At 48.3% G+C, this 14,296-nt stretch overlaps 1 protein-coding gene across 1 annotated transcript; it reads left to right on the top strand.

Moving 5' to 3' along the window:
• The first annotated feature begins 830 nt into the window (after positions 1-830).
• On the top strand, positions 831-3,092 carry LOC124029990 (glutathione S-transferase C-terminal domain-containing protein-like). Its single transcript, XM_046341517.1, has 2 exons — positions 831-993; positions 2,080-3,092. The coding sequence occupies exons 1-2, from the start codon at positions 930-932 to the stop codon at positions 2,247-2,249; spliced, it is 234 nt and encodes a 77-aa protein (XP_046197473.1). The 5' UTR covers positions 831-929; the 3' UTR covers positions 2,250-3,092.
• Positions 3,093-14,296: the final 11,204 nt, after the last annotated feature.

Here is a 14,296-nt window from a genome sequence, read left to right as displayed (position 1 = left end):
TCTCCCTCCATTTTTCTCTCTGTGCTCTCCCTCCACTGCTCTCTCTGTGTTCTCTCTGTGTTCTCCCTCCACCTCTCTCTCTGCTCTCCCTCCATCTCTCTCTCTGTGCTCTCCCTCATCTCTCTCTCTGTGCTCTCCCTCCATCTCTCTCTCTCTCTCTGTGCTCTCCCTCCATCTCTCTCTCTGTGCTCTCCCTCCACCGCTCTATCTGTGTTCTCTCTGTGCTCTCCCTCCATCTCTCTCTCTCTGCTCTCCCTCCATCTCTCTCTCTGTGCTCTCCCTCCATCTCTCTCTCTCTCTGCTCTCCCTCCATCTCTCTCTCTCTGCTCTCCCTCCATCTCTCTCTGTGCTCTCCCTCCATCTCTCTCTCTGTGCTCTCCCTCCATCTCTCTCTCTGTGCTCTCCCTCCACCGCTCTATCTGTGTTCTCTCTGTGCTCTCCCTCCATCTCTCTCTCTCTGCTCTCCCTCCATCTCTCTCTCTGTGCTCTCCCTCCATCTCTCTCTCTCTGCTCTCCCTCCATCTCTCTCTCTGTGCTCTCCCTCCATCGCTCTCTCTGTGCTCTCCCTCCACCGCTCTCTCTGTGCTCTCCCTCCATCTCTCTCTCTGTGCTCTCCCTCCATCTCTCTCTCTCTGCTCTCCCTCCATCTCTCTCTCTGTGCTCTCCCTCCATCTCTCTCTCTCTGCTCTCCCTCCACCGCTCTCTCTGTGCTCTCCCTCCATCTCTCTCTCTGTGCTCTCCCTCCGCCGCTCTCTCTGTGCTCTCCCTCCATCTCTCTCTCTGTGCTCTCCCTCCATCTCTCTCTCTGTGCTCTCCCTCCACCGCTCTCTCTGTGCTCTCCCTCATCTCTCTCTCTGTGCTCTCCCTCCATCTCTCTCTCTGTGCTCTCCCTCCACCGCTCTCTCTGCTCTCCCTCCATTTAGGAGCACATGATCCTCTGCCGCTTCGCAGACCAGACAGCTGTCCAGCTGCCTTCAGAACGACGCTTAATAGGTGACACACTGTCACTCACACACACGCATTGTGTTGACAATTGACCCCCAAATAAATGAGCACATTTTAACACAAACAGGCCACTAATGTCATTTTTTCCATAATGGTGCCAATTCATGTTGACCACAAAGTCAAAGGGGATATTATTGTATATCTCCATCAAACTGATACTCCCTTCAGTACTGGGTCCATTTTTAAAAGGGTGCTCTGAGTAGGCTTGCTGATCTAGGATCAGGGCCCCCTTTCCATAGAATCTTATTCATCTTGATAAAGGCAAAACATATCTATACCAGCACATTCAATTCTTGTGAATAATTAGTGAAGGTACTCCCGTTGTGTTTTCACTTTGAACCGCCTAAATGCGTTCCTACCTGACACTTCCTGTCATGGAATATTCCGCTGGCGGGGTGCTGCCCGCCACCATGACACCCCTTCCTCAACCTCTCCTCAACTCACACTTACCGTCTTTGATCTGTTTCCCCTTATTCCCCGAGTCTGTCAGATCTGAACGTCGGTCCGTCTGAGACTCTTGAGTGCTGTAGACGCGTTTGTTGTCTGTCTGGGTCTGCTTCAGAGCCACTGAGCAGCGTAATGCGGTTAGTGGGCTTTTGCCTTTAAAGCAAGCTTTGATAGCAGAGTGCCAGTGGAAGTTGATCCCAAAGTACTAATCGGAAAGAAGAGAGTCGTTGGTACTGAAGAGGCCGGTCTGGGAAGCGTCTGCAGTAGAATGTTGAGAATGAGGGTCATATAAGGAAAGATGAACAGATCCTGGTGGAATGTCTTCATCTCTTATTCCGCCTCAATAAACTGAATGAAAGGCTGCTACTGTACAGAAGAGGCCTAAGGGTGTTATCCACAAAGGACTCACGTTGTTTATCCGTAGTAATATGAAGGCAAATTCTTAGAATGATTAGAACAAAGACAATTCTACTGTGAGACGGGGACCTTCTGTCAGCTGTTGTAGTTATGTACTGTGTCTCTGCACTGCAATTCACCTCTTAGTTGCCAGTGTGTGGAATATAAAGGAACTCCACTATTGTTCAATCAGGGACATCATCACTGTGCTCTTTGACCCCTCTCCTCCAGGTAAACAGTGCATGGGCCTGGTGGACCTGGACCGCTCCTGGGCAGCAGAGACTCATGGGTACTCTGTCAGGGTGATGACCATGGAGCCAGACAGCTGCTCCCCCAAGAACAACATGCTGGTGGGTGTTGCTGGAGGCGGGGCTGGAGGGGACAACTATGCCACACAGTAAACCAGAGGCATGTTCAGTTGGCACCCAAAGGAAGGTTGAAAAACAAAAGGAACTACCTCGACTTGTCCAATAAGAAGACAGATTTACGTTTGTTGTTGCAAAATGGTTTGCTACGGTTTGCCCTAATGATCACGACCCAGGGTTGTGTTCAGTCGGGAGAAAACGTCTTGAAACCAAGTGAATCAGGGAGGGAGGAACTTGTAAGAAGAACATAGAACAGGACCCGACATACAGTCAGTTTCAAACTGAGAATACAGCACTGTAAGGAAACAAAAAGCATCAGTCGCTGGACCAAGATACTAAGTAAAATCAATCATCTCGGAGGAGTTGAGGGATTTGTCTTGAGATCAGAGAAGAATGAATCACCCTGGTTGAATTGATGATGATGATATTTGACCTACAATCAAGAAAAAGCCCGTTAGACCCTTTTCCCTAATGATGATCTGGGGCAGGTGTCCAAGTGTTTCATTCTCTTGGAATGGTTTTATGGGTATTGGAACTGAGCAATGTCTTTATTTGATCCCTTAAATGAGTTTTAATGAGCGGGCAATTATGTGGATATTGAATGAATAAACCCCCTGGAACATGAGTATATTCCAGAAGTCTTGTACAATGTTTATTTTGAACCATTGACTTTGCTCTATTACTTCATCCACACCAGGACTCGCAACTGTTGATTTGATATACATTTAGGTCACTGCATTATGTAGCTGGATTGATATTTTAGTTCTGTTTCAAACCTTAGTTCTGTTTCAAAAGTGTCTTAACTCGTAAAGCCTGCTTCTTTACCATTTCTATTTTTTTTGCCAAAACCATTCTTGTCTGCCCCAACAGGATTTACATGAAGTAAAATGAATGCTCCTACCTCAAACAGGGGGAAAATAAATTGATTATATTTCATTTACATTACATTTAAGTCATTTAGCAGACGCTCTTATCCAGAGCGACTTACAAATTGGTGCATTCACCTTATGACATCCAGTGGGACAGTCACTTAACAATAGTGCATCTAAAACTTAGGGGTGGGGTGAGAGGGATTACTTAACCTATCCTAGGTATTCCTTAAAGAGGTGGGGTTTCAGGTGTCTCCGGAAGGTGGTGATTGACTCCGCTGTCCTGGCGTCGTGAGGAGTTTGTTCCACCATTGGGGGCCAGGGCAGCGAACAGTTTTGACTGGGCTGAGCGGGAGCTGTACTTCCTCAGTGGTAGGGAGGCGAGCAGGCCAGAGGTGGATGAACGCAGTGCCCTTGTTTGGGTGTAGGGCCTGATCAGAGCCTGGAGGTACTGAGGTGCCGTTCCCCTCACAGCTCCGTAGGCAAGCACCATGGTCTTGTAGCGGATGCGAGCTTCAACTGGAAGCCAGTGGAGAGAACGGAGGAGCGGGGTGACGTGAGAGAACTTGGGAAGGTTGAACACCAGACGGGCTGCGGCGTTCTGATGAGTTGAAGGGGTTTAATGGCACAGGCAGGGAGCCCAGCCAACAGCGAGTTGCAGTAATCCAGACGGGAGATGACAAGTGCCTGGATTAGGACCTGCGCCGCTTCCTGTGTGAGGCAGGGTCGTACTCTGGATGTTGTAGAGCATGAACCTACAGGAACGGGCCACCGCCTTGATGTTAGTTGAGAACGACAGGGTGTTGTCCAGGATCACGCCAAGGTTCTTGGCGCTCTGGGAGGAGGACACAATGGAGTTGTCGACCGTGATGGCGAGATCATGGAACGGGCAGTCCTTCCCCCGGAGGAAGAGCAGCTCCGTCTTGCCGAGTTCAGCTTGGAGGTGGTGATCCGTCATCCACACTGATATGTCTGCCAGACATGCAGAGATGCGATTCGCCACCTGGTCATCAGAAGGGGGAAAGAAGAAGATTAATTGTGTGTCGTCTGCATAGCAATGATAAGAGAGACCATGTGAGGTTATGACAGAGCCAAGTGACTTGGTGTATAGCGAGAATAGGAGAGGGCCAAGAACAGAGCCCTGGGGGACACCAGTGGTGAGAGCGTGGTGAGGAGACAGATTCTCGCCACGCCACCTGGTAGGAGCGACCTGTCAGGTAGGACGCAACTAAGCGTGAGCCGCGCCGGAGATGCCCAACTCGGAGAGGTGGAGAGGAGGATCTGATGGTTCACAGTATCGAAGGCAGCCGATAGATCTAGAAGGATGAGAGCAGAGGAGAGAGTTAGCTTTAGCAGTGCGGAGCGCCTCCGTGATACAGAGGAGAGCAGTCTCAGTTGAATGACTAGTCTTGAAACCTGACTGATTTGGATCAAGAAGGTCATTCAGAGAGAGATAGCGGGAGAGCTGGCCAAGGACGGCACGTTCAAGAGTTTTGGAGAGAAAGAAAGAAAGGATACTGGTCTGTGTTTGGTGACATCGGAGGGATCGAGTGTAGGTTTTTTCAGAAGGGGTGCAACTCTCGCTCTCTTGAAGACGGAAGGGACGTAGCCAACGGTCAGGGATGAGTTGATGAGCGAGGTGAGGTAAGGAGAAGGTCTCCGGAAATGGTCTGGAGAAGAGAGGAGGGGATAGGGTCAAGCGGGCAGGTTGTTGGGCGGCCGGCCGTCACAAGACGCGAGATTTCATCTGGAGAGAGAGGGGAGAAGAGGTCAGAGCACAGGGTAGGGCAGTGTGAGCAGAACCAGCGGTGTCGTTTGACTTAGCAAACGAGGATCGGATGTCGTCGACCTTCTTTTCAAAATGGTTGACGAAGTCATCTGCAGAGAGGGAGGAGGGGGAGGGGGCGGAGGATTCAGGAGGGGAGGAGAAGGTGGCAAAGAGCTTCCTAGGGTTAGAGGCAGATGCTTGGAATTTAGCGTGGTAGAAAGTGGCTTTAGCAGAGACAGGAGGAGGAAAATGTAGAGAGGAGGGAGGTGAAAGGATGCCAGGTCCGCAGGGAGGCGGATTTTCCTCCATTTCCGCTCGGCTGCCCGGAGCCCTGTTCTGTGAGCTCGCAATGAGTCATCGAGCCACGGAGCGGGGAGGGGAGGACCGAGCCGGCCTGGAGGATAGGGGACATAGAGAGTCAAGGGCCGTTTTTTAATTGTATGAATAGCGATTCTGTAATGGTGCTCGGCCGTCTCCGTCTCTCCTCCTAACCGGTATTACAATAAGAAAAAAACGAAAGAAAACCTGCTTAAAAAAATAGTTTTTAGTGCTTAGTTTTTAAATGATTCATTCTAATCTGGAGGCCCCATGTGAGACATTCAATGTTTTTCTTTTGTTCTATTTCATTTTGTATATAAAGGTTCAGAATTTGATCAAAGCCAGCATAACTCTCAAACAGGGCTCATGCAGCATTTACCATGATTCCTCAAGGATGGTTTTGCCTTGTGCTGAGTGCCAGTGAAAAAGGCCGTATTTTGCATATCCTAATACATCAACAGCATCTATGAATATTTCATGAAGGCTTGGCTGTTGGAAAGGTCAGCGTGCTAGATGGAGTAGACTCTGTTGCTTCTAGAGACTAGTAGAGGGAGAAAACCACAAAAGCCATTTGTTGTAATGATATATTATATATACACTCCCTAAAGCTGTTTATTCTCGCAGTTGGTAGTTTATATGTGATGTCCATGCCAGAGGAGGCTGGTGGGAGAGCTGTAGAAGGACGGGCCTCATTGTAACAACTGAAATGGCATATATGGAACGGAGTCAAACGTGGTTTCCATATGTTTGATAACGTTCCATTTATTCCATTCCAACCATTACAATGAGCCCGTCCTCCTATAGCTCATTCCACCATCCTCCTCTGGTCCATGCACCTTATTCGTTGCGCCCCGGGGCCTCCGCCTTACAGAATTCCTTGGAAGGGCTTGAGATGAGAACACGGAGGTACTAGAATGGAATCTCACCCAGCCTCATTGTTCCACTAAGGGTTCTGACACTACCAAGGCGTCCAATCTTCAGCTCCTCATCTGAATTCTGCAAGCAGAGTCAATCTATCCCCGGGGTGAACGGCTAGAGACACTGCTCTCATCCAGGGGGATGGGATTATTTCAAAGGGAAACGGCTCCTTCCCCTAACTGCTGCCCGACCTTCAGCGCTGCAGCTCTGCCCAAGTGTGCATGACGGAAATGCATATAGGCAGCAAGAGAGAGTAGGGGAATGGCCAGGCTAATCGTGCATTAGGGAAGAATACTGAAGTGCCGAGCAGGTAGAGGCAACTGGCCTTAGCCAACTACGCTCATAAGGGAATGGAGTGTGTGCTGTCGGCTGTGTGTACGTGCGTGCATTTGCTCAGAGAGCGTGGTGTGTGTGTGTGTGTGTGTGTGTGTGTGTGTGGGTGTGTGTGTGTGTGTGTGTGTGTGTGTGTGTGTGTGTGTGTGTGTGTGTGTGTGTGTGTGTGTGTGTGTGTGTGTGTGTGTGTGTGTGTGTGTGTGTGTGTGTGTGTGTGTGTGTGTGTGTGTGTGTGTGTGTGTGTGTGTGTAAAGGTAAAAGCGAAGCTTGAGTTTATTCCACAGTTAATGAGCCTGCTGGGAGGATTTTGTTCCCGTTTCCAATCTATGTGTTTGTGTCCCTCTCTGCTTGGTGTAGGAGGGATGTATATTAATCATCATAGATCATTGTGTTCTAGTACAGCAGAGGTCCCAAGCCACCCTGGGGTTCGTTCAGGATCGTTAGAAGTCCTGTAGGCGCTTTAAAAACGTTCCACACCGTCCAACATAACCGATATGTTGAGTAATTGGTTGCGAAAACACTCTGTTTAAATTAGAAGTTAGAACTAAGTGGTCTTTTTAGCAGTTGATTTTATTAACCACTGATTATTAACCATTTCCATTATAAACGTTCCCCTATTTCATTACAACCCATATTGTTTATGATAGAGAGTGGAACAGTTTATGGCTCCATATTTGGTCTGTTGATGTGAATTTCCCCCTATGACAAATACCAGGGCTTTATTTACGGTGTCCTTGGTTCTATTATTTGGCCTGCTGGTCTGGCAGGCGTGTAGAGACTGAGGAAGAGGCAGGCACTGATATACAAGCTCCCGTTAAAATGGGCATGAAAGTAGTTCCAATCCAACCATGGCCATACAGCTGCGGTTATTTCTTAGAGGCTTTTATCTTTAGAGGATGAAACTCCAAAGTAACAAGTCCATATATTTTATTCTATGGAATGCAGGCCAGCAAAAGTAATTAACCTATCTAGGTGTGAGTTGTTGCTTTTTGAATAGAGACCAAACAAATCAGAAATTCTAGTGATTTACTTCATTGAAAGGGACCAATTGGGTTCAATGTAACCAGACTACACCACACTAGTTTTTTGTGGAGTTTATTCAGGGAGTGCCTTTATTCAGGACCGTGCCCCAGGACTACCTACATGATGGCTCCTTGCTGTCCCCAGTCCACCTGTCTTCCTTTCAACTGTTCTGCCTTATTAATATTCGCTGCTGGTCATTTATGAGCAATGTTCTGTTATAATCTCTACCCGGCACAGCCAGAGAGGACTGGCCACCCCACTTAGCCTGGTTCCTCCCTAGGTTTCTTCCCTTGGTTTTGGCCTTTCTAGGGAGTTTTTCCTAGCCACTGACCTGCATTGTTTGCTGTTTGGGGTTTTAGGGCACAGCACTTTGAGATATCAGCTGATGTACAAAGGGCTATATAAATAAATTTGATTTGATTTGATTTAGTGTCTTTCTGTATGCTAGAGCAAGGCAGAAGATTCATGACCTACTCAGGGACTGGGGAAATAGAGGGCCAATTCCACCATGTATAAAAAATAGCTACGACAAATAAGTCCTGAGGTAGTCTGAAATCATTTTAAAACCTTCATGTCTTGGAACGTTTGGATGCGGACGGTGATATGTGTTAGTGATCTCCTGCTGAATGTAGCTGCACCTTTTCTACTATCAGTACGAGGTTCTTTTCTCATTGTAACATTTGATTTACTGATATGCCTTCTGGAAAAACAGACTACTAGTAACTGCATCACTGCTCAGAAGACAGAGACAACTCTTCATAGAGAAACTGACAGATGAGTGTTCTCTCAAAGAGCGACAGTGGAACTTCAGCTGATTTAAAACCTGAACCACTCCCTCAAGCTAAAGAGCCAAATGTGGGAAGCACTCTTTACGGACATATAAACATCTCGTCACAAGTGTATGTGGGAGAGAGTGGAGGACCAGAAATCAATGTGGAAATAGCAAGCTGATTGCATCAGTTTTTATATATTGCATACACCTGTCAAATCCTCTCAGATCTCCAAAAAAGTGCATATGGTCAACACCCCTCAAACTCAACTCTCTGGAGCTCGAAGCCATTTCCACTGCCTTTGTTCCCCTTAATCAGGGACTGATTTAGACCTGGAACACCAGGTGTGGAGTTAATTATCCAGGTAGAACAGAAAGCCAGCAGGGTCCAGGGGAGAGAGTGGATATCCCTGGTCCCTAGACTCAGGGGTTGTTTGGTATTGAGCATCCACTAACTGGACCCCTACAAGTTTGAACCATCCACACAGACTCTCTGGGTTGAATGACATGAACCATTTGTTTTGGTTACATGTTCAACAATGTTTCTGTGAATAACATCAAGTTATTACAACAGCTGAGACGGTACTTTCTATCTGGGTCTTAGTCAAAGTGTTCTGTAATGATATTGTAGGAACGGAAGGGCATGGAAGTGAATCCAGGCCGCTGGTGTGGAAAGGAAGTCACCCTAACATTGTGCCAATAGGTTTTGCCACTTTGTGGAATTGTAACATGTCTCCTAAAGCCATTTTTACCTTCCAAACGTTAGCAAGATGGACCTCGTCGCTGGTGTGAAAGGCAAACACCCTGCATTGCACAATAGGGAAAATCCACTTTGTGGAATTGTAATGTGGCTGAAAAAGCGAGATCAATACAATATTGATATTGGATCAAAATGATGGTCTATTTCAAATAGAATTGCTTGGTAAAACATGTTCTCCTCCTCTCTAAAATAATTTAAAACAGCTGCCCAGGCTATAATTCAACTACAAGCAACCGTGATGATATGAAAAACAGTGGAGCAGCACCTGTGACTACAGATGACATAGTGGGATAACGTAGACTTTGTTTAAGCGGGCAGCCCAATTCTGCTCTTTTGCCCAATTATTTAGCCAGAAACCTCTGATGGTAAAAAATGTGCCATGGTGCTACAATGGTACTTTCATGCTCTACCATGGTATGATCTGAATCATGAAATGTACCATGGTGCTACAATGGTACTTTCATGTATACCATGGTATAGTCTGAATCATGGAAATGTACCATGGTGCTACAATGGTACTTTCATGTATACCTTGGTATAGTCTGGATAAAATGTACCATGTTTTTAGCCTTCAGAAATATGATGGTGCCGCCAAGCACCTAAATAATCCTGAGTATTTCATCATGTAGACAATGGATGGTCGATACCATGGACTTAACCTGCATTATACATTCTACCATGGTAACATACAACCATAATAGTACCATTGTGTTTTTTTCTTATACTACTATGGTACATTGTTGTAAGCGGTAATTGGTCAAAAGATACAGAAATCTTCCCAAGAAACATACTGCAGATTGGTGAAAAAAGATGCATATGTATTTGATTATATGGACATGATTGACACCCTGAAGACAATGGACAATATTGATCGGGAGATGCTTATGGCTCGGTTTGATGTTGAATCACTCTATACAAACATCCCCCACCAGGCAGGCCTAGAAGCTATTGAAGCTCTGGCACACTGTCTTAGTCAACGACCCAGTGGCACACTGTCTTAGTCAACGACCCAGTGGTACACTGTCTTAGTCAACGACCCAGTGGCACACTGTCTTAGTCACCGATCCAGTGGCACACTGTCTTAGTCAACGACCCAGTGGCACACTGTCTTAGTCACCGATCCAGTGGCACACTGTCTTAGTCAACGACCCAGTGGCACACTGTCTTAGTCAACGACCCAGTGGCACACTGTCTTAGTCAACGACCCAGTGGTACACTGTCTTAGTCAACGACCCAGTGGCACACTGTCTTAGTCAACGACCCAGTGGCACACTGTCTTAGTCAACGACCCAGTGGCACACTGTCTTAGTCAACGACCCAGTGGAACACTGTCTTAGTCAACGACCCAGTGGCACACTGTCTGAGCCAACGACCCAGTGGCACACTGTCTTAGTCAACGACCCAGTGGCACACTGTCTTAGCCAACGACCCAGTGGCACACTGTCTTAGTCAACGACCCAGTGGCACACTGTCTTAGTCAACGACCCAGTGGCACACTGTCTTAGTCAACGACCCAGTGGCACACTGTCTTAGTCAACGACCCAGTGGCACACTGTCTTAGTCAACGACCCAGTGGTACACTGTCAATGACCCAGTGGCACACTGTCTTAGTCAACGACCCAGTGGCACACTGTCTTAGCCAACGACCCAGTGGCACACTGTCATAGTCAACGACCCAGTGGCACACTGTCTTAGTCAACAACCCAGTGGTACACTGTCTTAGTCAACGACCCAGTGGCACACTGTCTTAGTCAACGACCCAGTGGCACACTGTCTTAGTCAATGACCCAGTGGCACACTGTCGTAGTCAACGTCCCAGTGGTACACTGTCTTCATCAATGACCCAGTGGTACACTGTCTTAGTCAACAACCCAGTGGCACACTGTCTTAGTCAACGACCCAGTGGCACACTGTCTTAGTCAACGACCCAGTGGCACACTGTATTAGTCAACGACCCAGTGGCACACTGTCTTAGTCAACGACCCAGTGGCACACTGGCTTAGTCAACGACCCAGTGGCACACTGGCTTAGTCAACGACGCAGTGGCACACTGGCTTAGTCAACGACCCAGTGGCACACTGGCTTAGTCAACGACCCAGTGGCACACTGTCTTAGTCAACGACCCAGTGGCACACTGTCTTAGTCAACGACCCAGTGGCACACTGTCTTAGTCAACGACCCAGTGGCACACTGTCTTAGTCAACGACCCAGTGGCACACTGTCTTAGTCAATGACCCAGTGGCACACTGTCTTAGTCAACGACCCAGTGGTACACTGTCTTAGTCAACGACCCAGTGGTACACTCCCTTAGTCAATGACCCAGTGGTACACTCCCTTAGTCAACGACCCAGTGGTACACTGTCTTAGTCAACGACCCAGTGGTACACTGTCTTAGTCAACGACCCAGTGGTACACTGTCTTAGTCAACGACCCAGTGGTACACTGTCTTAGTCAACGACCCAGTGGTACACTGTCTTAGTCAGCGACCCAGTGGTATACTCCCTTAGTCAACGACCCAGTGGTACACTGTCTTAGTCAGCGACCCAGTGGTACACTCCCTTAGTCAGCGACCCAGTGGTACACTGTCTTAGTCAACGACCCAGTGGTACACTGTCTTAGTCAACGACCCAGTGGTACACTGTCTTAGTCAACGACCCAGTGGTACACTGTCTTAGTCAACGACCCAGTGGTACACTGTCTTAGTCAACGACCCAGTGGTACACTGTCTTAGTCAACGACCCAGTGGTACACTGTCTTAGTCAACGACCCAGTGGCACACTGGCTTAGTTAACGACCCAGTGGCACACTGGCTTAGTCAACGACCCAGTGGCACACTGGCGTAGTCAACGACCCAGTGGCACACTGTCTTAGTCAACGACCCAGTGGCACACTGTCTTAGTCAACGACCCAGTGGCACACTGTCTTAGTCAACGACCCAGTGGCACACTGTCTTAGTCAACGACCCAGTGGCACACTGTCTTAGTCAACGACCCAGTGGCACACTGTCTTAGTCAACGACCCAGTGGTACACTCCCTTAGTCAACGACCCAGTGGTACACTCCCTTAGTCAACGACCCAGTGGTACACTGTCTTAGTCAACGACCCAGTGGTACACTGTCTTAGTCAACGACCCAGTGGCACACTGTCTTAGTCAACGACCCAGTGGCACACTGTCTTAGTCAACGACCCAGTGGCACACTGTCTTAGTCAATGACCCAGTGGCACACTGTCTTAGTCAACGACCCAGTGGTACACTGTCTTAGTCAACGACCCAGTGGTACACTCCCTTAGTCAATGACCCAGTGGTACACTCCCTTAGTCAACGACCCAGTGGTACACTGTCTTAGTCAACGACCCAGTGGTACACTGTCTTAGTCAACGACCCAGTGGTACACTGTCTTAGTCAACGTCCCAGTGGTACACTGTCTTCATCAATGACCCAGTGGTACACTGTCTTAGTCAACAACCCAGTGGCACACTGTCTTAGTCAACGACCCAGTGGCACACTGTCTTAGTCAACGACCCAGTGGCACACTGTATTAGTCAACGACCCAGTGGCACACTGTCTTAGTCAACGACCCAGTGGCACACTGGCTTAGTCAACGACCCAGTGGCACACTGGCTTAGTCAACGACGCAGTGGCACACTGGCTTAGTCAACGACCCAGTGGCACACTGGCTTAGTCAACGACCCAGTGGCACACTGTCTTAGTCAACGACCCAGTGGCACACTGTCTTAGTCAACGACCCAGTGGCACACTGTCTTAGTCAACGACCCAGTGGCACACTGTCTTAGTCAACGACCCAGTGGCACACTGTCTTAGTCAATGACCCAGTGGCACACTGTCTTAGTCAACGACCCAGTGGTACACTGTCTTAGTCAACGACCCAGTGGTACACTCCCTTAGTCAATGACCCAGTGGTACACTCCCTTAGTCAACGACCCAGTGGTACACTGTCTTAGTCAACGACCCAGTGGTACACTGTCTTAGTCAACGACCCAGTGGTACACTGTCTTAGTCAACGACCCAGTGGTACACTGTCTTAGTCAACGACCCAGTGGTACACTGTCTTAGTCAGCGACCCAGTGGTATACTCCCTTAGTCAACGACCCAGTGGTACACTGTCTTAGTCAGCGACCCAGTGGTACACTCCCTTAGTCAGCGACCCAGTGGTACACTGTCTTAGTCAACGACCCAGTGGTACACTGTCTTAGTCAACGACCCAGTGGTACACTGTCTTAGTCAACGACCCAGTGGTACACTGTCTTAGTCAACGACCCAGTGGTACACTGTCTTAGTCAACGACCCAGTGGTACACTGTCTTAGTCAACGACCCAGTGGTACACTGTCTTAGTCAACGACCCAGTGGCACACTGGCTTAGTTAACGACCCAGTGGCACACTGGCTTAGTCAACGACCCAGTGGCACACTGGCGTAGTCAACGACCCAGTGGCACACTGTCTTAGTCAACGACCCAGTGGCACACTGTCTTAGTCAACGACCCAGTGGCACACTGTCTTAGTCAACGACCCAGTGGCACACTGTCTTAGTCAACGACCCAGTGGCACACTGTCTTAGTCAACGACCCAGTGGCACACTGTCTTAGTCAACGACCCAGTGGTACACTCCCTTAGTCAACGACCCAGTGGTACACTCCCTTAGTCAACGACCCAGTGGTACACTGTCTTAGTCAACGACCCAGTGGTACACTGTCTTAGTCAACGACCCAGTGGCACACTGTCTTAGTCAACGACCCAGTGGTACACTCCCTTAGTCAGCGACCCAGTGGTATACTGTCTTAGTCAGCGACCCAGTGGTATACTCCCTTAGTCAACGACCCAGTGGTACACTGTCTTAGTCAGCGACCCAGTGGTACAATCCCTTAGTCAACGACCCAGTGGTACACTATCTTAGTCAACGACCCAGTGGTACACTGTCTTAGTCAACGACCCAGTGGTACACTGTCTTAGTCAACAACCCAGTGGTACACTGTCTTAGTCAACGACCCAGTGGTACACTGTCTTAGTCAACGACCCAGTGGTACACTGTCTTAGTCAACGACCCAGTGGTACACTGTCTTAGTCAACGACCCAGTGGTACACTGTCTTAGTCAACGATCCAGTGGTACACTGTCTTAGTCAACGACCCAGTGGTACACTGTCTTAGTCAACGACCCAGTGGTACACTCCCTATCACTAACTGTATTGTTGAACTTGCTGAGATTATTCTGACTGAGAACTTTTTCACGTTTGAAAATGAAATGTTCATTCAACAAAAGGGAAAGGAAATTAAATGAAATGAAATGTTCATTCAACAAAAGGGAA

The sequence above is a fragment of the Oncorhynchus gorbuscha genome, unplaced genomic scaffold (assembly GCF_021184085.1).
Source record: "Oncorhynchus gorbuscha isolate QuinsamMale2020 ecotype Even-year unplaced genomic scaffold, OgorEven_v1.0 Un_scaffold_8658, whole genome shotgun sequence".
Taxonomy (NCBI): domain Eukaryota; kingdom Metazoa; phylum Chordata; class Actinopteri; order Salmoniformes; family Salmonidae; genus Oncorhynchus; species Oncorhynchus gorbuscha.
This window is presented reverse-complemented; position numbering and strand designations above follow the sequence as displayed.

Bases quoted from the DNA above. Each gene is read 5' to 3' on its own strand.
- LOC124029990 (XM_046341517.1), top strand. From the start codon at position 930: ATGATCCTCTGCCGCTTCGCAGACCAGACAGCTGTCCAGCTGCCTTCA. The intron at 994-2,079 runs GTGACACACTGT...CCTCTCCTCCAG, and splicing joins TTCAGAACGACGCTTAATAG to GTAAACAGTGCATGGGCCTG.